The sequence below is a fragment of the Bombina bombina genome, chromosome 7, assembly GCF_027579735.1.
Source record: "Bombina bombina isolate aBomBom1 chromosome 7, aBomBom1.pri, whole genome shotgun sequence".
Taxonomy (NCBI): Eukaryota; Metazoa; Chordata; class Amphibia; order Anura; family Bombinatoridae; genus Bombina; species Bombina bombina.
In genome coordinates this window covers 319,204,688-319,228,124 of record NC_069505.1, presented here as the reverse complement: position 1 = coordinate 319,228,124, position 23,437 = coordinate 319,204,688, and the positions used below count along the sequence as shown (strand labels likewise).

At 39.2% G+C, this 23,437-nt stretch overlaps 1 protein-coding gene across 1 annotated transcript in view; it reads right to left on the bottom strand.

Moving 5' to 3' along the window:
* CPNE9 (copine family member 9) overlaps window positions 1-23,437 on the bottom strand; it is a 929,037-nt gene that overhangs the window by 105,727 nt on the left and 799,873 nt on the right. The window contains exon 14 of the mRNA XM_053720970.1: window positions 14,725-14,786. Coding sequence (XP_053576945.1) covers window positions 14,725-14,786 — 62 coding nt within the window. The remainder of the gene's footprint in view (window positions 1-14,724; window positions 14,787-23,437) is intronic.

The following is a 23,437-nucleotide window of genomic DNA, read 5'->3' as shown; positions in this document are numbered from 1 at the left end:
TTATTTTTATTACAATATATGTTTTTTATGTGTCATGTTCACAGTTGATTGTTGCTGCCAATTAACTAATTATGAACTCAAGTGTGTTCACACGCCCATTATGGGCGGTTTTTACTTTTCTATTGGTTAGAATCTATTTTAAATAGTGTGTTTGCACCAAGGTGCTTTATGCCTGAGGAAACAGCCAAAGCTAAGGCTGAGAAACGCGTTGCATAGATAGGGAGTATATTGCATATGCCCTCTATACCCACTGCTTGTTATTGGTTTTAATTGTTTTTAATAAACAAGTTGTTTTATCACAAACATAGTTGAAGCACCTTTTTGATTGGTATATACATTATACCTGAACACCTGGAGTCATCCCCTTGCTTAGTGGGTTGGACCACACCTGTACTATCTACTGTATACCTGGAGCTGAGTGAGGGTTAGCTGGTATACCCTGAGTTACTAGCCTGCTTCTACCAGTACATAAGTGTACTCGTACGAAATGTGAGTACTGATTTGGCTTGTACGTCTTTCCATTCGACATTGAATATGCTGATACACACATGAGGCACCCCTCTGTTTTCTTCATAGTTTTCACTTGTATACGTCTGTGAGGAGGAGAGCATCCCCCTGCATTTTGTATTCCAGCTGGTTTTCATGGACAGTGCCTAATATTGTGTTTCCATTGGGACTTCACTCCTATCACCATTACTGGTTTATGGTTTGATATTTACTTATACACACATTTATATTAAATTATAATGTTTTATGCTCTATACTGTGCGCCCCCACATCTCGGTTTTTATTTTGTTATTCAGACAGCGCATACATAAATGCAGAAAGAATATCTGTAAAACTTGCGAATATGTGACTGAGGGTGAGACATTTGTTTCAACTAGTACTGACAAGGTACATAATATTAATTTTTACATTAACTGTGACACCACACATGTGATATATTTGTTAACCTGTAGGGGGTGCTCTAAGCAGTACACAGGGAAAACAAAGCGCTCCCTCAAAAACAGATTTCTAGCCCATGTGAGATCCATTGAGGACCCTGATTCTGATACTCCCATAGCAAGGCATTTCAGGGAGTATCACAATTCAGATGTAAAACTATTAAATGTTCAAGCTATTGACCATGTCCCCTTATGGAGAAGGGGAGATGATAGAGAGGAAAAATTGGATCTCAGAGAAGTATTCTGGATTTTTACCCTGAATACTTCAATATCATTTGGTTTAAATTTTAGAAGGGATATAGAACTATGTGTATAGACTCTGTGACAAATTTGAGATGTAGCTGTTCCAAATAATAGAATTTTTATAAAGTATTTAACCTAATTTAGTATTATATTGTATATATTTAATATTTCTATTTTGGATCAATTCTGTGAGCACTGTATGTATATTTTCTTTAATTGCTGAAGTTAAATGAGGACTTTTTACATGGTGAGCATATGCCTTTAAGAATTGAGTATGTAAGGGATGGAGGAGGCAAGAATACTGTGGGCAGTGAACAAGTGCTGTTTGAGCACAAAACATGTCTGTTACACAGATTCTTGCAGTCCTCATTTACTTTGCCTAGTGTCTGAATTTTCGGTTGTGGAAGATTGGATTCAACTTTATATGTTTTTAACATTATATGAAATAAAGACTTGTGATTTTTTTACCTAAAGGAGAGCCCGGATATTCTTTTGTGTTTCTATATTAAATTATATGTTTTATGCTCTATACTGTGCACCCCCTCATATCTGTTTTTATTTTGTGATTCAGACAGCGCATACAATTTTAATAAAAAGTCTCCAATTTACTTCTAATAAATTTTGCTTTGTTCTCATGATATTCTTTGTTGAAGAGATATCTAGGCATCTGGATCACTACATGGCAGGAAATAGTGCTGCCATCTAGTTTTGTCATATAGTGCTCCAAAAAAAGGGCCGGTTCCTAAGCTTATGTCCCTGCTTTTCAACAAAAGATACCAAGGGAATGAAGAAAAATTGCTAATAGAAGTAAATTAGAAAGTTGTTTAAAATAGCGTGCTCTATCTGAATCATAAGAGAAAATTTTTTGGTTTCATATCCCTTTAAGCTTCATTAAAAAAAAAAAAATATTTATTATGTAAGTGTGGCAGCATTATTTTTTTAAAGTAATTCAGATAAGAAAAAGCATAAAGTGTATATATAATATTTATAAAATTGGTGATATGGATTTAATAGCCATTGTGCTTTTTTACATAGTAATTTGGATTTAATAGTTGTTATGCTTTTTTTAACACACTGAAATGATATATTTGTCGTGACCAGTTGAATCACTTGGGAAAGGCTTTTCTCATAAGGAAGCAGAGGTGTCTAAGGTAATTAGGTTAATTTGTATTGCTCAGAATGAGTAAATACTAAGGTATGGTTTATTAATCACATTTTATTTGTACATTGTCTTCCAAGGTCATTTTGCAAGACGTCATTTGAGAAGCCATGGAAAACTACTAAACCTGCATTCTATGTTATTTTACAGTTTAACCCTTTCGTGCCGGGGTTAACGTGTCTACATCGGAACAACTGTTCCGATGTAAACACATTGAATTCTCACGATCGTGCACGTGATCACGAGATTTCAATGATGGGATCGCGTCAGGGGGTGTCCCTATAATATTAGGCATGCCCTCCAGACCGCGATCTCATCAGGGAATCGCCAGTGGCTTCAGGAAAGCCAAGCGGTTAGGACGTTGTATTCCGTCCATCGTCGCTAAAGCCCAGCAAAATTCGGACGGAATACAACGTTCTAACGGCGTTAAAAGGTTAAAAACAATCAGCCCTAGAATGTTCTAAATATAATATTATTATTGAATGTTAACATCTGCAGTTAAATCTGTTATGGTCTAAAATACAACATTTGTTTACAGGGACAGTAAAGTAAACATAAAACGTAAATGTATTAGATAGAGCACGAAATTGTAAACAACTTTCCAATCTTCTTCTATGATCAATTTTGTTTAGTCCTCTTAGTATCCTTTGTTAAAGAGCAATCCTAGGTGCGCTCAGGAGTATGCACATGTTATTAGCCATCTGGCAGCAGTCTTTGCAACTGTTTATAGCAATGTTATACATAGTTAAAAACACTGGTGCCATAGACGTTTAATTTTGAATTTACTGTACCTTTACTAAACATGAATTAAAGGGACAGTCTTTATTGTTTAAAAAGATAAATAATCCCTTTATTACCCATTCCCCAGTCTTGCACAGCCAACATGGTTATATTAATACTTTTAACCTCTATGATTACCTTGTATCTAAGCCTCTTTTGACAGCCCCCTGATCACATGACTTTTTATTTATTATCTATTGACTTGCATTTTAGCTGTGTTGTGCAGAACCCACGGGCGTGAGCACAATGTTATCTATATGGCCCACATTAACTAGCAGTCTCTTATTGTGAAAAGCAAATAAAAAGCATATAATTAAGAGGCTGCCTATAGTGGCTTAGCAACAGGCAGACATTTAGAGGTTTAAAGGTTATAACGTATATTAAAATACCAATGCTGATTGTGCAAAGCTGGGGAATGGGTAGTAAAGGTGTTGTCTAGCTTTTTTAAACAATAACAATTTTAGTGTTGACTGTCCCTTTAAAGAGACACATTGTGTATTAGTTAAGGAATAAGTCAATGGAGTAAGGAATTAAAAAAAGGTGGAAAAGAGTTAAATAATTTAGATAGGTTTAACTTAGTAGAAGCAGTTTGGAGCAGAAAATAAACAAACAAAAAACTCTGTACAATACTCAGAAAGAATAATTGAAAAACAGAATTTATGCTTACCTGATAAATTACTTTCTCCAACGGTGTGTCTGGTCCACGGCGTCATCCTTACTTGTGGGATATTCTCTTCCCCAACAGGAAATGGCAAAGAGTCCCAGCAAAGCTGGTCACATGATCCCTCCTAGGCTCCGCCCACCCCAGTCATTCGACCGACGGACAGGAGGAAATATATATAGGAGAAACCATATGATACCGTGGTGACTGTAGTTAGAGAAAATAATTCATCAGACCTGATTAAAAAACCAGGGCGGGCCGTGGACCGGACACACCGTTGGAGAAAGTAATTTATCAGGTAAGCATAAATTCTGTTTTCTCCAACATTGGTGTGTCCGGTCCACGGCGTCATCCTTACTTGTGGGAACCAATACCAAAGCTTTAGGACACGGATGAAGGGAGGGAGCAAATCAGGTCACCTAAATGGAAGGCACCACGGCTTGCAAAACCTTTCTCCCAAAAATAGCCTCCGAAGAAGCAAAAGTATCAAATTTGTAAAATTTGGCAAAAGTGTGCAGTGAAGACCAAGTCGCTGCCTTACATATCTGGTCAACAGAAGCCTCGTTCTTGAAGGCCCATGTGGAAGCCACAGCCCTAGTGGAGTGAGCTGTGATTCTTTCAGGAGGCTGCTGTCCGGCAGTCTCATAAGCCAATCGGATAATGCTTTTAAGCAAAAAGGAAAGAGAGGTAGAAGTCGCTTTTTGACCTCTCCTTTTACCAGAATAAACAACAAACAAGGAAGATGTTTGTCTGAAATCTTTAGTAGCCTCTAAATAGAATTTTAGAGCACGGACTACGTCCAAATTGTGTAACAAACGTTCCTTCTTTGAAACTGGATTCGGACACAAAGAAGGTACAACTATCTCCTGGTTAATATTTTTGTTGGAAACAACTTTCGGAAGAAAACCAGGCTTAGTACGCAAAACCACCTTATCTGCATGGAACACCAGATAGGGCGGAGAACACTGCAGAGCAGATAACTCTGAAACTCTTCTAGCAGAAGAAATTGCAACCAAAAACAAAACTTTCCAAGATAATAACTTAATATCTACGGAATGTAAGGGTTCAAACGGAACCCCTTGAAGAACTGAAAGAACTAGATTTAGACTCCAGGGAGGAGTCAAAGGTCTGTAAACAGGCTTGATCCTAACCAGAGCCTGAACAAATGCTTGAACATCTGGCACAGCTGCCAGTCTTTTGTGAAGTAAAACAGATAAAGCAGAGATCTGTCCCTTCAGAGAACTTGCAGATAATCCTTTCTCCAAACCTTCTTGTAGAAAGGATAGAATCTTAGGAATTTTTATCTTGTTCCATGGGAATCCTTTAGATTCACACCAACAGATATATTTTTTTCATATTTTATGGTAAATTTTTCTAGTTACAGGCTTTCTAGCCTGAATCAGAGTATCTATTACAGAATCTGAAAACCCACGCTTTGATAAAATCAAGCGTTCAATCTCCAAGCCGCCAGTTGGAGGGAAACCAGATTCGGATGTTCGAATGGACCCTGAACAAGAAGGTCCTGTCTCAAAGGTAGCTTCCATGGTGGATCCGATGACATATTGACCAGGTCTGCATACCAAGTCCTGCGTGGCCACGCAGGAGCTATCAAGATCACAGAGGCCCTCTCCTGATTGATCCTGGCTACCAGCCTGGGGATGAGAGGAAACGGTGGGAATACATAAGCTAGGTTGAAGGTCCAAGGTGCTACTAGTGCATCTACTAGGGTCACCTTGGGATCCCTGGATCTGGACCCGTAGCAAGGAACCTTGAAGTTCTGACGAGACGCCATCAGATCGATGCCTGGAATGCCCCATAATTGAGTTATTTGGGCAAAGATTTCCGGATGGAGTTCCCACTCCCCCGGATGGAATGTCTGACGACTCAGAAAATCCGCTTCCCAATTTTCCACTCCTGGGATGTGGATCGCAGACAAGTGGCAGGAGTGATCCTCCGCCCATTGAATTATCTTGGTCACTTCTTTCATCGCCAGGGAACTCCTTGTTCCCCCCTGATGATTGATATATGCAACGGTCGTCATGTTGTCTGACTGAAACCTTATGAATTTGGCCTTTGCTAGTTGAGGCCAAGCTCTGAGAGCATTGAATATCGCTCTCAGTTCCAGAATGTTTATCGGGAGAAGAGACTCTTCCCGAGACCATAGACCCTGAGCTTTCAGGGATTCCCAGACCGCGCCCCAGCCCACTAGGCTGGCGTCGGTCGTGACAATGACCCACTCTGGTCTGCGGAAGCTCATTCCCTGTGACAGATTGTCCAGGGTCAGCCACCAACGGAGTGAATCTCTGGTCTTTTGATCTACTTGAATCGTCGGAGACAAGTCTGTATAATCCCCATTCCACTGTCTGAGCATGCACAGTTGTAATGGTCTTAGATGAATTCGTGCAAAAGGAACTATGTTCATTGTTGCAACCATCAATCCTATTACTTCCATGCACTGCGCTATGGAAGGACGAGGAACAGAATGAAGTACTTGACAAGAGCTTAGAAGTTTTGATTTTCTGACCTCTGTCAGAAAAATCCTCATTTCTAAGGAATCTATTATTGTTCCCAAGAAGGGAACTCTTGTTGAAGGGGACAAAGAACTTTTTTCTTTGTTCACCTTCCATCCGTGAGATCTGAGAAAGGCTAGGACGATGTCCGTATGAGCCTTTGCTTTTGACAGGGACGACGCTTGAATCAGGATGTCGTCCAAGTAAGGTACTACTGCAATGCCCCTTGGTCTTAGAACCGCTAGAAGGGACCCTAGTACCTTTGTGAAAATCCTTGGAGCAGTGGCTAATCCAAATAGAAGTGCCACAAACTGGTAATGCTTGTCCAGAAAAGCGAACATTAGGAACTGATGATGTTCCTTGTGGATAGGAATATGTAGGTACGCATCCTTTAAATCCACGGTAGTCATAAATTGATTTTCCTGGATAGTAGGTAGGATCGTTCGAATAGTTTCCATTTTGAACGATGGTACCCTGAGAAATTTGTTTAGGATCTTTAGATCCAAAATTGGTCTGAATGTTCCCTCTTTTTTGGGAACTATGAACAGATTGGAATAAAATCCCATTCTTTGTTCTCTTATTGGAACTGGATGTATCACTCCCATCTTTAACAGGTCTTCTACACAATGTAAGAAAGCCTGTCTCTTTATTTGGTTTGAAGATAATTGAGACCTGTGGAACCTTCCCCTTGGGGGTAGTTCCTTGAATTCCAGGAGATAACCTTGAGAAACTATTTCTAGCGCCCAAGGATCCTGAACATCTCTTGCCCAAGCCTGAGCAAAGAGAGAAAATCTGCCCCCCACTAGATCCGGTCCCGGATCGGGGGCTATCCCTTCATGCTGTTTTGGTAGCAGTGGTAGGCTTCTTGGCCTGCTTACCCTTGTTCCAGCCTTGCATTGGTTTCCAGGCTGGTTTGGGTTGTGAAGTATTACCCTCTTGCTTAGAGGATACAGAATTAGAGACTGGTCCGTTTCTGCGAAAGGGACGAAAATTAGGCTTATTATTAGCCTTAAAAGACCTATCCTGTGGGAGGGCGTGGCCCTTTCCCCCAGTGATGTCTGAAATAATCTCTTTCAAATCAGGTCCAAATAATGTTTTACCTTTGAAAGGAATGTTAAGCAATTTTGTCTTGGAAGACACATCCGCTGACCAAGACTTTAGCCAAAGCACTCTGCGCGCCACGACAGTAAACCCTGAATTTTTCGCCGCTAATCTAGCTAATTGCAAAGCGGCATCTAAAACAAAAGAGTTAGCCAATTTAAGTGCTTGAACTCTGTCCATAACCTCCTCATACGAAGATTCTTTACTGAGCGATTTTTCTAGTTCCTCGAACCAGAAACACGCTGCCGTAGTGACAGGAACAATGCATGAAATTGGTTGTAGAAGGTAACCTTGCTGTACAAAAATCTTTTTATGTGAAAGTAATTGAGGAGCACAGGTGCGAATGAGTTGTAACTGAACGGTTTATTCCAGAACGTAAAGCATAGTTACAACACAAATGAGTGAAGAAAATACACAGCGGTTAGTAGTATGACTAACCAAATAAACAAACAAACAGTGTTGAGGGGAGGAATGAACAACTCCCCGGGGCTAATACATGACAGAAAAAGAAAATATCTGCTGTAGGGAAGCAGACTGCAAAAAAGACAGGTATACGCGTTTCAGCAGATTGCCTTACTCATTACCTAGTTAAGAAAATGTGTGTGTGCTCTTTAAAAAGACTTGTAGACAGCTTCCTATTGGTTGTTGGGGACCCACCTCCCTGTTGCTAAGTGCAAAAAACAAACAAACCAATTACGTTATTCTGTGGGTACACAGAAAATCACTACTTATATCTATTTTCATTTCCATTTAAACTCCTAGGGTGTTAATACTACTTAATAATGTACAGAGATATAGATATATAAACAAACAAAACTAACTAGACAACCATAACTGCTGTATTGCAGAGGCACTACTTTATCAGTGTTGTATCTACTATCTAGATATAAGTGACCAGACACATGGAGGTGCAGTTGAAAGTTAGTGATCTGGCTGTGTCATATGTTCCATGGATAATGCGCAGTTCATCAGTTCTCTTAAATTTTAGGTAGAACTTCTGCTTCCATGCTCTCTGAAACATAATATAAAAATTATTATATGAGACATATTAAAGAGGACATAGTTAATAATACAGCCAGATGTAGAGTAATTATTAAGCTAGTACACTGAATGCACAGTTTGAGACAAAACCAATCAATCATAGATACAATTGCATGTATACATGGTGGGTACTTCTCCTACTCCAACCTGGATAGGGGGGGACAGGAGGGGAGGACAGAAGACCTTGGACTGGAGGAGAGATCTGTATAAACCTGGGTGTGTATATTATCACCAAAAGTTGATTAGATCATATTCAGAGTTCAAGCCTTCAGGAACCCTTGTCCTGAGTTTAAAGATCCAGAATACTTCCCTCTCCCCCAGCCTCCGGTCTCTGTCCTGTCCTCTCTTAAGTGGGGGAACCTTCTCTATGATGGTCCAAGAAAATGTAGATGTATCCTTGGAGTGTGTACCCGCAAAATGTTGTACAAGGGGGGTTGACAATACTCCAGCCCTGATATCTGCTAGATGTTCTTTTATGCGGACCCTGGCTTCCCTGGTCGTAAGACCCACATACTGGAGGGAACAGTTCCTACAGCTGATGACATATACCACATATGTAGATCTGCAGTTGAGGCATGTATCAATTTCATATGTTTGGCCAGTTGTTAGTGAGTTGAACTGATTTCCTATTGTCACTTTCTCGCATGCCACACAAGTCCGATGGTGGCAGCGAAAGGTGCCCTTACAGCTCAGCCATGATGATACATTTTGGCCTTGTTTTTTAAGCCTAGTGGGTGCTATTAGGTTACCTATAGTTTTATTTTTCTTGTAGGACACTCTCAGACCTCTCTCTACTACCTCCTTTAATTTATCGTCAGCCAACAACATACTGAAATTTCTTTTGAGAATTTGACAAATGTCATCATATTGTTTAGAATACTCTGTTAGGAAAGTAACCTTATCATCTGTTCCCTGCTGAGGGCTCAGTCTTCCCCTTGACGCTCTAGAGGGTCCAAGGAGTTTGTCCCTCGGTATACCCTCAACAACATTCCTTGCTTTAGCGATAACTGAATTCAAATAGCCCCTCTCCCTGAGCCTTCTCTCGAGGTCATCCGCTTGTTTACTGTAAACTGCTGCATCGCTGCAGTTCCTCTTCAAGCGGATGAACTGCCCCTTTGCTACTCCTTTAAATACTCCTTGCGGGTGACAACTTTTTGCGTGCAAAAGGGAATTTCCCGAGATTGGCTTCCGATAGGTTTCGGAGGCTATTCTCTGTCCTGGCTTGCCTATCAGCGTTACATCTAGAAAGTTGATACTTCTACTATGTACTTCATGGGTGAAATGAATACCCATAGCCTCATCATCCAAGCTATTTAGAAAGATCTGTAGGTCAGATCTATTACCCCTCCATATGAACAGGAGGTCATCAATAAAACGGCCATACCAAATTATGCACTCTTTGTGGGGATTGCCATCTCCAAAGACGTGGGACAGCTCCCACCAACCCATAAAGAGGTTGGCATAAGAGGGGGCAAACTTCGCCCCCATCGCTGTCCCACGCCTTTGGAGAAAGAAATCCCCCCCGAACTCAAAATAGTTATGGCTCAATAAAAAATGAGTTACCTCTACTACATAGTCCACGAAGGTAGAATCTGTCCCCCAGTATCTTTCCATAAAAAAGCGGATGGCCTCCAGTCCCCTCTCATGTGGAATGGAGGTGTAGAGTGACTTTACGTCAGCTGTTACCCATATGAAATCTTCGCCCCACTCTACACATGAGAGGAGATTGAGAACGTGCTTAGTGTCCGAAAGGAAGCTCCATAACGAGCTCACCATTGGTTGTAGCACCTGATCAAGCCACTCTGACAGGTGCTCCAAGAGGGAGCCAATGCCACTTACAATTGGCCTCCCCTGCACATTCTGGACAGACTTGTGTACCTTAGGCAAGTGATTAAAGGTGGGTATTGCCGGGTTGGGCACCAACAGGTAATCCCTTGTGTTGTCATCAATGATGCCCATCTCCACTCCATTGTCTACAAGGGAGGCCAACTGCCGCCGGTACAACCTGGTGGGGTCACCTGCCAGAGTGGCATAATCATCCTGATTACTCAGTTGTCTATATGCCTCTTCTTTAAACTTCTCTGTACTAAGTACCACTATTGTACCCCCCTTGTCGGCGGCCCTCACCACAATACTATCATTGTTAGCAAGGCTATCCAACGCTTTCTTGTGGTTGAAGGATATATTACGTTTCTCACCTCTATTAGAGCTATAGTATAACCTGGTGAGATCCTGCTCTACTCTTTGTTGGAATTTCTCAAGAATTGATCCCCTAATATGTAGAGGGTAAAAGGTTGACTTACATTTGAAGGATGGTGCTCGTACCACCCTCCCGGTGATGTGATCACCCCCTTCTGCCCCTAATGTTTCCAGGGCTCTAATGTCACAGTATTCCTGAAATGCAAGGTCCCCCCCATCCCTATCCCCCCTTATTCCCAGGGGCCTATGTGTGGGAATGGATTCAGGACTCTCATGATCTCCAGCCTGTTGGGAGTGGTAGAACTTTTTTAATGTTAACTTTCTTATTAACTTGTTCACATCAAGCAGAGTTCTAAACAGATCAAAGTCCGCAGAAGGTGTAAATGATAGTCCCAGGCTGAGTACCTCAAGTTCATACTCATTTAGTACCTGATCTGACAGGTTCAAAACATTCTGTAGTTGCCCTTTCGTCGGCCTCTCCTCTGGGGGTATCTCCTCTGATCTTTGTGCTGGACGCCTGGTTCCATTCTTTCTCCTCCCCCCCCCGTCTGATGTTCCTTGGGGGGTCCGAAAAACCTGCTCCAATTGGGCATTCTCCATCTCCCTGGTGACCCTTGAGGTTGCACCTGCACATTCTTGTTCTTCCCTGTAGTGTGAATGTGACTGGACTTTCTGGGTCTTGAGTATAGGGGGTGGTAGCACCGTCGCTGTTGTGCTCTCCTTGGGTCTCGTCACTTGTTCTCTGGGTGGTATCTCTTCCCCACCAGATCCAGAGCCCTCGTCGTATGACTCCCCCTCACTCTCGTAGAAGTTGACCCTTCTTCCTCTGTTTCGCCTCTGCTTATTCCTTCCCCTCTGTTGGTTCGGAATATAGGAATTCTTGTTCTGATACTTTTTCAAAAGGTACCTATCCCTCTTGTTCCAAATGTATACTCGATTTAGATCATAATCTGATTGATCACGGAGGTATTTGTTGTGTTTAATCTCTAAAAGTAACGTTTTGGCCTCCGCTATAATTTGCTGTAGTGTTGTGTCAAACTTGATATAGCTTGCCTCCTTGCTTCTGTTATTGAGTTCCCTTTGTATTTCCTTTATTTTAGTTGCTAGTTCATCCAGTGACTTCCTCTTAAACTCACAAATTAAGTCCATCAATTTAAGTGAGCAAGTGGTCAGATGGCCATTCCAAAGGTCTATGAAAACCTTGTCATCTGTTATGAATGTGGGGAATTTGTTCAAACGTAACCCCCTAGGTATTATACCCAGTTCTTGATACTTTATCAGAGTTTTTATGTCCCAACTTAATTTATTCTCTTTCAATAAAAGGAACTCTAATTCCTCAAACAGAGCAGCTAAGCTATAATGAGATTTATCTGTTGAGAAAACCTTATTGTAATCCCCTTGGATAGTATCTCTTTCCTGTGCATTCCTTAAAGAAAATAACAGCAATGGAGTTTCATCATTATTAGCCCCTTCACTCATACCTGACCGCTATAGTGCTGCTTATGTTTGCAAAAGCAATGTTTCAAAACTTGTTTTTCTAAATTTGTTTTTCAAAAATGGATATGTAGAGACTGTGGTCACACTCCCCCCAGGGCCTGGCCTAGACCCTTCAATCAATGTGTATAATAAATCAAATAAGGGAATCTTGTGGGGGGAGAGTAACTGTTGGCGTGTTGTGCTTTTTAAGCAAACCCTCTAATTTCTTATCCATAGGATCTTTGAAAGCACAACTATCTTCGATAGGAATAGTAGTGCGTTTGTTTAGAGTAGAAACCGCCCCCTCGACCTTGGGGACTGTCTGCCATAAGTCCTTTCTGGGGTCGACTATAGGAAATAATTTCTTAAATATAGGGGGGGGGGAACAAAAGGTATGCCGGGCCTTTCCCACTCTTTATTTACTATGTCCGCCACCCGCTTGGGTATAGGAAAAGCGTCGGGGGGCACCGGAACCTCTAGGAACTTGTCCATCTTACATAATTTCTCTGGAATGACCAAATTGTCACAATCATCCAGAGTAGATAACACCTCCTTAAGCAGTGCGCGGAGATGTTCTAATTTAAATTTAAATGTCACAACATCAGGTTCAGCTTGATGAGAAATTTTTCCTGAATCTGAAATTTCTCCATCAGACAAAACCTCCCTAATGGCCCCTTGAGATTGGTGTGAGGGTATGTCAGAACAGTTATCATCAGCGTCCTCTTGCTCTTCAGTGTTTAAAACAGAGCAATCGCGCTTTCTCTGATAAGTAGGCATTTTGGATAAAAGATTTGCTATGGAGTTATCCATTACAGCCGTTAATTGTTGCATGGTAATAAGTATTGGCGCACTAGATGTACTAGGGGCCTCCTGTGTGGGCATAACTGGTGTAGACACAGTAGGGGATGATGTAGTATCATGTTTACTCCCCTCATTTGAGGAATCATCTTGGGCAATATCATTATCTGTTGCAATACTGTCCTTACTTTGTTTGGACACTATGGCACAATTATCACATAAATTTAAATGGGGAGACACATTGGCTTTCATACATATAGAACATAGCTTATCTGATGGTACAGACATGTTAAACAGGCTTAAACTTGTCAACAAAGCACAAAAAACGTTTTAAAATAAAACCGTTACTGTCACTTTAAATTTCAAACTGAAAACACTTTATTACTGAATATGTGAAAAAGTATGAAGGAATTGTTCAAAATTCACCAAAATTTCACCACAGTGTCTTAAAGCATTAAAAGTATTGCACACCAAATTTCAGAGCTTTAACCCTTAAATTAACGGAACCGGAGCCATTTTTACATTTAACCCCTATACAGTCCCAGAATGAGGCTCTGTCTATAACTAGAAAGGCCCCCATCTGAAAAAGGTGTCCAACACAGTGCCTGCCGTTTTTCTAAACGTTCCCCAAGATTATAATACCAATAATTAGTTAGAATCTGCGTAATATGCCTAGTAAAGCAACTGTTTTAGCCCAGAAAAATGTCTACCAGTTTTTAAGCCCTTTTTGAAGCCCTTTATTCTTTTATGTTTAACTAAGAAAATGGCTTACTGGTCCCCATGAGGGGAAATGACAGCCTTCCAGCATTACATGGTCTTGTTAGAAATATGGCTAGTCATACCTTAAGCAGAAAAGACTGCTAACTGTTTCCCCCAACTGAAGTTACTTCATCTCAACAGTCCTGTGTGGAAACAGCAATTGATTTCAGTTACTGTCTGCTAAAATCATCTTCCTCTTACAAACAGAAATCTTCATCCTTTTCTGTTTCAGAGTAAATAGTACATACCAGCACTATTTTAAAATAACAAACACTTGATAGAAGCATAAAACTACATTTAAACACCAAAAAACTCTTAACCATCTCCGTGGAGATGTTGCCTGTGCAACGGCAAAGAGAATGACTGGGGTGGGCGGAGCCTAGGAGGGATCATGTGACCAGCTTTGCTGGGACTCTTTGCCATTTCCTGTTGGGGAAGAGAATATCCCACAAGTAAGGATGACGCCGTGGACCGGACACACCAATGTTGGAGAAATTAGCATTTTAGAGCATTATCTCTTCTACCTCCCACTGTGAGTGTAATTTCTTCTGCTGGCTTTGTTTTACATAGTTTTCTAACAGCCTATACCTAGGTATTTAAACTTTTAGTATAGGTATACTACAGGTTAAATCAGCTATTTCAAATGCCAATATAAAGGCTAAGGGGACATTTGTAAACAATTTAATACACTTCAGCAGGTAAAATGGATTAAAGGAGAGAAAGTTTTGGGGTAAACTGTCCCTTTAATGTTACGTTACGATAAAGGGATGATTATCTTTTTATTCTTTTAAGGCAGTCTTCGGGGTAACAAAACTAAGACAACATACTCCTGTATCTCTGCATTTTTCTTTAAATGACTAGACTGAGCTATTCTTGCATTTAATTAGGGAAATATACTTTAGGATTGATCTTTGTGTTTTTCCTGTTATTTTGCATTGCCGGTGTAAGCTACCACTTGACATTCCAACTGATTACAGTTTCTCTGAAGTGCTTTATTATTCACAGACATGTGGAAAAATATTGTTGTGAGCGGGTTAAAGTGGGATAACTTACCCTCCTTTGATATAATCCACAAATGTATATTCTGATTCAGCTTTGAAGGACAATAGGGTTACCTGAAAATAGACGTAAGTAGTAAAGTTATCATCAGAAAGGCAGATGTATTTATAAAGGAGAATATTAGCTTTCAGGCAATGGTTACTAATTACTACACTACAATGTACCCACTGGCAAAAACTGTACTGATTATAGATAGCTATTCTATAGAAGAGGACTGGACCCAGATTTAGGGTTTGGGTCTAACACTGCCTGAGGTCATTTGGGTCAATACAAATACCAATGACTGACTTATTTTTTGTTGATCCTATGTTATTCCTATAATAAGGGTGTGAGATGGTACATTTGGTCTATAATATGGTTGTGAGATGGCACATTTGGTTTATAATATGGTTGTGAGATGGTAAAATTGGTCTATAACAGTGATGGGTAAGGATCTAAGTAACTAAGCATCATGGGAAATGTAATTTAAAAACATCTGGGCTGCCAAGCTTAGCCATCACCGGTCTATAATATAGTTGTGAGAGGGTACAGTTGGTCTAAAATATGGTTGTGAGATGGTACGGTTAGTCTATAATATGGTGGTGAGATGGTACAGTAGGTCTATAAAATGGTTGTGAGATGGTACGGTTGGTTTACAATATGGTTGTGAGTTGTTTAGGGTAGGTCTATAAAATTGTGAAAAGATAGCACAGTTGGTGATAATATGGTTGTGAGATGGTACAGTTTGGTCTATAATATGGTTGAGAGATGGTTCAGTAGGTCTATAATATGGTTGTGAGATGGTTCAGTAGGTCTATAATATGGTTTTCTAATGACACAGGGGGTCTATAATATGCTTGTGAAAATAGTACAGTTGGTGTATAATGGTCGTGAGATGGCAAATTTGGGTTATAATATAGTTGTGAGATGTCACCATCGGTCTATAATATAGTTGTGAGATGGCACATTCGGTCTACAATATGGTTGTGACATGGCACATTTGGTTTCAGAGCTAAAAAATTTAGTGTGACTTGAGACGTGAATTAAAGTGTTAGGGCTAGAGTAAAACTATAACACAACAAATGTAAAACATATTAAAATAAAGTATATGAGTATATACTGTATATAGCCATGTGAGAAAGTACACCCTCTATGAATTATAAGGTTTTATGTATCAGACATTTTCTTAAAACACTCCTGAATGCTCCAGACCAGCAAGCTGCTAAAACTTAGTTTTTTAAAGAGGTGGTCACACTTGCTGATGAAAGCAGTAAGGGTGTACTTAGTTTTTCACACATGGCTTCTCCATTTTGGCTTTTTTGTTGTTAAATAAATCATGACACAGCTGATTATGCCTGGTATATATTGTTATCTGTATGTTGTCAGCAGTGTTGCATGTAAAGTTGTTAATTAATAACAGCGATAATAATGGCAGCTATTACTTTAATTCATTATTTAATTTAAAATAAATAGTTTGAAATGATACCACTGAACCTAATCTAATAATTCATCCATTTAATTTTGAGTATGTTGTGTTGATGAAGTGTCACTTTTCCCCCCTCAGATGTGGCCACTCTAGTATATGTGCGTAGTGTATGTATGCGTACAAATGTATGTGCACATATACATACAAATATATATATATGTGTATAAAATATACAGACCGCACTTGCTGGATTGAATACAAACATTCCTTGCAGCTTTACTGTGGTGACGTCTCAGGGACAATCTCCCCTTCCTCAGATCAATCAGCACAAGTGAACGAATATTTAAACCCTAAGTACCACCCCCTTTGCAAATTGCACTAAAACTTGTTGTCATAGTAAAAGGTTTATGTAAACGATAACATTCAATACACCAAAAGTTAAAACCATCATCCAATGTGGTAAAACACAAGAACATAGTGTGTATAAAAACAGCCATAGGTCATCCTAACACAATGTATTGACATTGTAGCCCGATGTTTAATAAATTTCAATAAATATATACATATCAATCCTGCATATATCTATATATAAGGTAATATATCTATCTATCTATCTATCTATCTATCTATCTATCTATCTATCTATCTCTCTCTCTCTCTCTCTATATATATATATATATATAATATATATATATATATATATATATATATATATATGGTTAATGAGACGGTTGGTAGGCCATGGGTCGGTTGTATCAGTGTGTCCAGACAGAGCCCGAGAGGGAGAAGTCGCTTTCTAGACAGCAGATTACAATAAATATTAGAATTAACTAGTTTGAGGACTAGTGAAAAGGTACTTAGAGCCAATGCAGACGAAAGTTCTATGCACTCCAGCAGGCACTGAAGGAATTGCTACGTGGGGACATTATATACCCCTCTCCTCGGAACTGTGGCCAGACTGTTACCCGATGGACATTTGGCCAACAGACATTTGGCAGATGGACATTTGGCCAACGGATAATAGTTTGTCACACAAGTGGCTGTCAGATAACAGTCCGGCCATGAGATAGGTAGATAGATAGATTTGATAGATAGATAAATTAGATAGATAAATAGATGCAATAGATAGATAAATAGATAGATAGATTCAATAGATAGATTCAATAGATAGATCATTTCACAGACAGAGAATTACAAGACGTGCAGACTGGGACCCATGGTTAGTTTTCCAGAGGCGGTTGTGGCGCCCGAGGCTCTGATTAGAACAGAGCACTCTGGAGCGTATATTAGACATGTGCGGTTCGTTTCGGATTTATTCGGAAATTCGGAAAATTCGGTAAATTCGGAGATTCGGATCGATTCGGATTTCCGAATTAAAATACTTCCGAATCTACCGAATGAATCCGAAATAGCTGCCGTATCTCCGAATAAATCCGAATTAGCTCGGTAAAATTCGGCATTTCCCCATAGGAAACAATGGGAGTTTCGGCTGAAAAAAAACTAACACAGCAGCCCCATTGTTTCCTATGGGGAAACACTAAGTCTGCACCTAACACCCTAACATGTACCCCGAGTCTCTAAACACCCCTAACCTAACACTTATTAACCCCTAATCTGCCGCCCCCGCTATCGCTGACACCTGCATTATTTTATTAACCCCTAATCTGCCGACCGAATATCGCCGCCACCTACTTTATAGCTATTAACCCCTGATCTGCTGTCCCTAACACCGCCGACCCCTACATTATAGTTATTAACCCCTAATCTGCCCCCCCCAACGTCGCCGCAATCTAACTACAAGTATTAATCCCTAATCTGCCGACCCGATATCGCCGCCGCCTACATTATAGCTATTAACCCCTAATCTGCTGTCCCTAACACCGCCGACCCCTACATTATAGTTATTAACCCCTAATCTGCCCCCCCAACGTTGCCGCAATCTAACTACAAGTATTAACCCCTAATCTGCCGACCCGATATCGCCGCCGCCTACATTATAGCTATTAACCCCTAATCTGCTGTCCCTAACACCGCCGACCCCTACATTATAGTTATTAACCCCTAATCTGCCCCCCCCACCGTCGCCGCAATCTAACTACAAGTATTAACCCCTAATCTGCCGACCCGATATCGCCGCCGCCTACATTATAGCTATTAACCCCTAATCTAGTGTCCCTAACACCGCCGACCCCTACATTATAGTTATTAACCCCTAATCTGCCCCCCCAACGTCGCCGCAATCTAACTACAAGTATTAACCCCTAATCTGCCGACCCGATATCGCCGCCGCCTACATTATAGCTATTAACCCCTAATCTGGTGTCCCTAACACCGCCGACCCCTACATTATAGTTATTAACCCCTAATCTGCCCCCCCCAACGTCGCCGCAATCTAACTACAAGTATTAACCCCTAATCTGCCAACCGCAAATCGCCGCCACTATAATAAATGTATTAACCCCTAAACCGCCGCACTCCCGCCTCGCAAACACTATAATACATTTTATTAACCCCTAATCTGCTCTCCCTAACATCGCCGCCACCTACCTACAATTATTAACCCCTAATCTCCCGCCCCCAACGTCGCCGCTACTATAATAAGGTTATTAACCCCTAAACCTAAGTCTAACCCTAACACTAACACCCCCTAACTTAAATATAATTTAAATAAAACGAAATAAGTTTACTATAGTTAAATAAATGAATCCTATTTAAAACTAAAGACTTACCTGTAAAATAAACCCTAAGATAGCTGCAATATAACTAATAGTTACATTGTAGCTATTTTAGGATTTATTTTTATTTTACAGGCAACTTTGTATTTATTTTAACTAGGTACAATAGTTATTAAATAGTTAATAACTATTTAATAACTACCTAGGTAAAATAAATACAAATTTACCTGTAAAATAAATCCTAACCTAAATTACAATTACACCTAACACTACACTATCATTTAATTAATTAAATAAATTAATCATATTTAAAACTAAATACTTACCTGTAAAATAAACCCTAATATAGCTGCAATATAACTAATAGTTACATTGTAGCTATTTTAGCATTTATATTTATTTTACAGGCAACTTTGTATTTATTTTAACTAGGTACAATAGCTATTAAATAGTTATTGACTAATTAATAGCTACCTAGTTAAAATAATTACAAAATTACCTGTAAAATAAATCCTAACCTAAGTTACAATTAAACCTAACACTACACTATCATTAAATAAATTAACTACAAGTACCTACAATTAAATACAATGAAATAAACTAAAGTACAAAAAAACAAACACTAAATTACAAACAAAAAAAAATTACAAGAATTTTAAACTAATTACACCTAATCTAAGCCCCCTAATAAAATAACAAAGCCCCCCAAAATAAAAAAATGCCCTACCCTATACTAAATTACAAAAGTAATCAGCTCTATTACCTTACCAGCCCTTGAAAGGGCCTTTTGCGGGGGCATGCCCCAAAGAAAACAGCTCTTTTGCCTGTAAAAAAAAACACAATACCCCCCCCCCCACATTACAACCCACCACCCACATACCCCTACTCTAACCCAAACCCCCCTTAAATAAACCTAACACTACCCCCTGAAGATCTCTCTACCGTGTCTTCACGAAGTCTTCATCCGAAGTCTTCATCCGATCGGGCAGAAGAGGACATCCAGACCGGCAGAAGTCTTCATCCAAGCGGGGCAAGAAGAGGTCTTCCATCCATCAGAAGTCTTGATCCAGGCGGCATCTTCTCTGTTCATCCATCCGGAGCGGAGCGGCAGCATCCTAAAGACATCCCACGCAGAGCATCCTCTTCTTTCTTGATCCGACGACTAAGTGACTGTACCTTTAAGTGACGTCATCCAAGATGGCGTCCCTTGAATTCCGATTGGCTGATAGGATTCTATCAGCCAATCGGAATTAAGGTAGGAAAAATCTGATTGGTTGATTCAATCAGCCAATCAGATTCAAGTTCAATCCGATTGGCTGATCCAATCAGCCAATCAGATTGACCTCACATTCTATTGGCTGTTCCGATCAGCCAATATAATGCGAGGTCAATCTGATTGGCTGATTGGATCAGCCAATCGGATTGAACTTGAATCTGATTGGCTGATTGAATCAGCCAATCAGATTTTTCCTACCTTAATTCCGATTGGCTGATAGAATCCTATCAGCCAATCGGAATTCAAGGGACGCCATCTTGGATGACGTCACTTAAAGGTACAGTCACTTAGTCGTCGGATCAAGAAAGAAGAGGATGCTCTGCGTGGGATGTCTTCAGGATGCTGCCGCTCCGCTCCGGATGGATGAACAGAGAAGATGCCGCCTGGATCAAGACTTCTGATGGATGGAAGACCTCTTCTTGCCCCGCTTGGATGAAGACTTCTGCCGGTCTGGATGTCCTCTTCTGCCCGATCGGATGAAGACTTCGGCCCGCTGGGTGAAGACACGGTAGGGAGATCTTCAGGGGGGTAGTGTTAGGTTTATTTAAGGGGGGTTTAGGTTAGAGTAGGGGTATGTGGGTGGTGGGTTGTAATGTGGGGGGGGGGGTATTGTGTTTTTTTTTACAGGCAAAAGAGCTGTTTTCTATGGGGCATGCCCCCGCAAAAGGCCCTTTTAAGGGCTAGCAAGGTAATAGAGCTGATTACTTTTGTAATTTAGTATAGGGTAGGGCATTTTTTTCTTTTGGGGGGCTTTGTTATTTTATTAGGGGGCTTAGATTAGGTGTAATTAGTTTAAAATTCTTGTAATTTTTTTTATTTTTTGTAATTTAGTGTTTGTTTTTTTGTACTTTAGTTTAGTTTATTTCATTGTATTTAATTGTAGGTACTTGTAGTTAATTTATTTAATGATAGTGTAGTGTTAGGTTTAATTGTAACTAAGGTTAGGATTTATTTTACAGGTAATTTTGTAATTATTTTAACTAGGTAGCTATTAAACAGTAAATATCTATTTAATAGCTATTGTACCTAGTTAAAATAAATACAAAGTTGCCTGTAAAATAAATATAAATGCTAAAATAGCTACAATGTAACTATTAGTTATATTGTAGCTATATTAGGGTTTATTTTACAGGTAAGTCTTTAGTTTTATATAGGATTCATTTATTTAGTTAATTTAATGACAGTGTAGTGTTAGGTGTAATTGTAACTTAGGTTAGGATTTATTTTACAGGTAAATTTGTATTTATTTTAGCTAGGTAGTTATTAAATAGTTATTAACTATTTAATAGCTATTGTACCTAGTTAAAATAAATACAAAGTTGCCTGTAAAATAAATATAAATCCTAAAATAGCTACAATGTAACTATTAGTTATATTGTAGCTATATTAATAGCTAGTAGGGGGCTTAGATTAGGTGTAATTAGTTTAAAATTATTGTAATATTTTATTATTTTTGGTAATTTAGTGTTTGTTTGTTTTTTTGTACTTTTCTGATGGATGGAAGACCTCTTCTTGCCCTGCTTGGATGAAGACTTCTGCCGGTCTGGATGTCCTCTTCTGCCCCATCGGATGAAGACTTCGGCCCGGCTTGGTGAACACGACTCAAGGTAGGGAGATCTTCAGGGGGGTAGTGTTAGGTTTATTTAAGGGGGGTTTGGGTTAGAGTAGGGGTATGTGGGTGTTGGGTTGTAATGTGGGGGGGGTATTGTGTTTTTTTTTTACAGGCAAAAGAGCTGTTTTCTTTGGGGCATGCCCCCGCAAAAGGCCCTTTTAAGGGCTGGTAAGGTAATAGAGCTGTTAACTTTTGTAATTTAGTATAGGGTAGGGCATTTTTTTATTTTGGGGGTCTTTGTTATTTTATTAGGGGGCTTAGATTAGGTGTAATTAGTTTAAAATTCTTGTAATATTTTTTTATTTTTTGTAATTTAGTGGGGGGGGGGGGTTTGTACTTTAGTTTAGTTTATTTAATTGTATTTAATTGTAGGTACTTGTAGTTAATTTATTTAATGATAGTGTAGTGTTAGGTTTAATTGTAACTTAGATTAGGATTTATTTTACAGGTAATTTTGTAATTATTTTAACTAGGTAGCTATTAAATAATCAATATCTATTTAATAGCTATTGAACCTAGATAAAATAAATACAAAGTTGCCTGTACAATAAATATAAATGCTAAAATAGCTACAATGTAACTATTAGTTATATTGCAGCTATATTAGGGTTTATTTTACAGGTAAGTCTTTAGTTTTATATAGGATTCATTTATTTAGTTAATTTAATGATAGTGTAGTGTTAGGTGTAATTGTAACTTAGGTTATGATTTATTTTACAGGTAAATTTGTATTTATTTTAGCTAGGTAGTTATTAATTAGTTATTAACTATTTAATAACTACTGTACCTAGTTAAAATAAATACAAAGTTGCCTGTAAAATAAATATAAATCCTAAAATAGCTACAATGTAACTATTAGTTATATTGTAGCTATATTAATAGCTAGTAGGGGGCTTAGATTAGGTGTAATTAGTTTAAAATTATTGTAATATTTTATTATTTTTGGTAATTTAGTGTTTGTTTGTATTTTGGTACTTGTATGATGGATGGAAGACCTCTTCTTGCCCCGCTTGGATGAAGACTTCTGCCGGTCTGGATGTCCTCTTCTGCCCCATCGGATGAAGACTTCGGCCCGGCTGGGTGAACACGACTCAAGGTAGGGAGATCTTCAGGGGGGTAGTGTTAGGTTTATTTAAGGGGGGTTTGGGTTAGAGTAGGGGTATGTGGGTGGTGGGTTGTAATGTGGGGGGGGGGGATTGTGGTTTTTTTTTACAGGCAAAAGAGCTGTTTTCTTTGGGGCATGCCCCGCAAAGGGCCCTGTTCAGGGCTGGTAAGGTAATAGAGCTGTTAACTTTTGTAATTTAGTATAGGGTAGGGCATTTTTTTTTATTTTGGGGGGCTTTGTTATTTTATTAGGGGGCTTAGATTAGGTGTAATTAGTTTAAAATTCTTGTAATATTTTTTTATTTTTTGTAATTTAGTGGGGGTTTTTTTGTAATTTAGTGGGGGTTTTTTGTACTTTAGTTTATTTAATTGTAGATAATTGTAGGTACTTGTAGTTAATTTATTTAATGATAGTGTAGTGTTAGGTTTAATTGTAACTTAGGTTAGGATTTATTTTACAGGTAATTTTGTAATTATTTTAACTAGGTAGCTATTAATTAGTCAATAACTATTTAATAGCTATTGTACCTAGTTAAAATAAATACAAAGTTGCCTGTAAAATAAATATAAATGCTAAAATAGCTACAATGTAACTATTAGTTATATTGCAGCTATATTAGGGTTTATTTTACAGG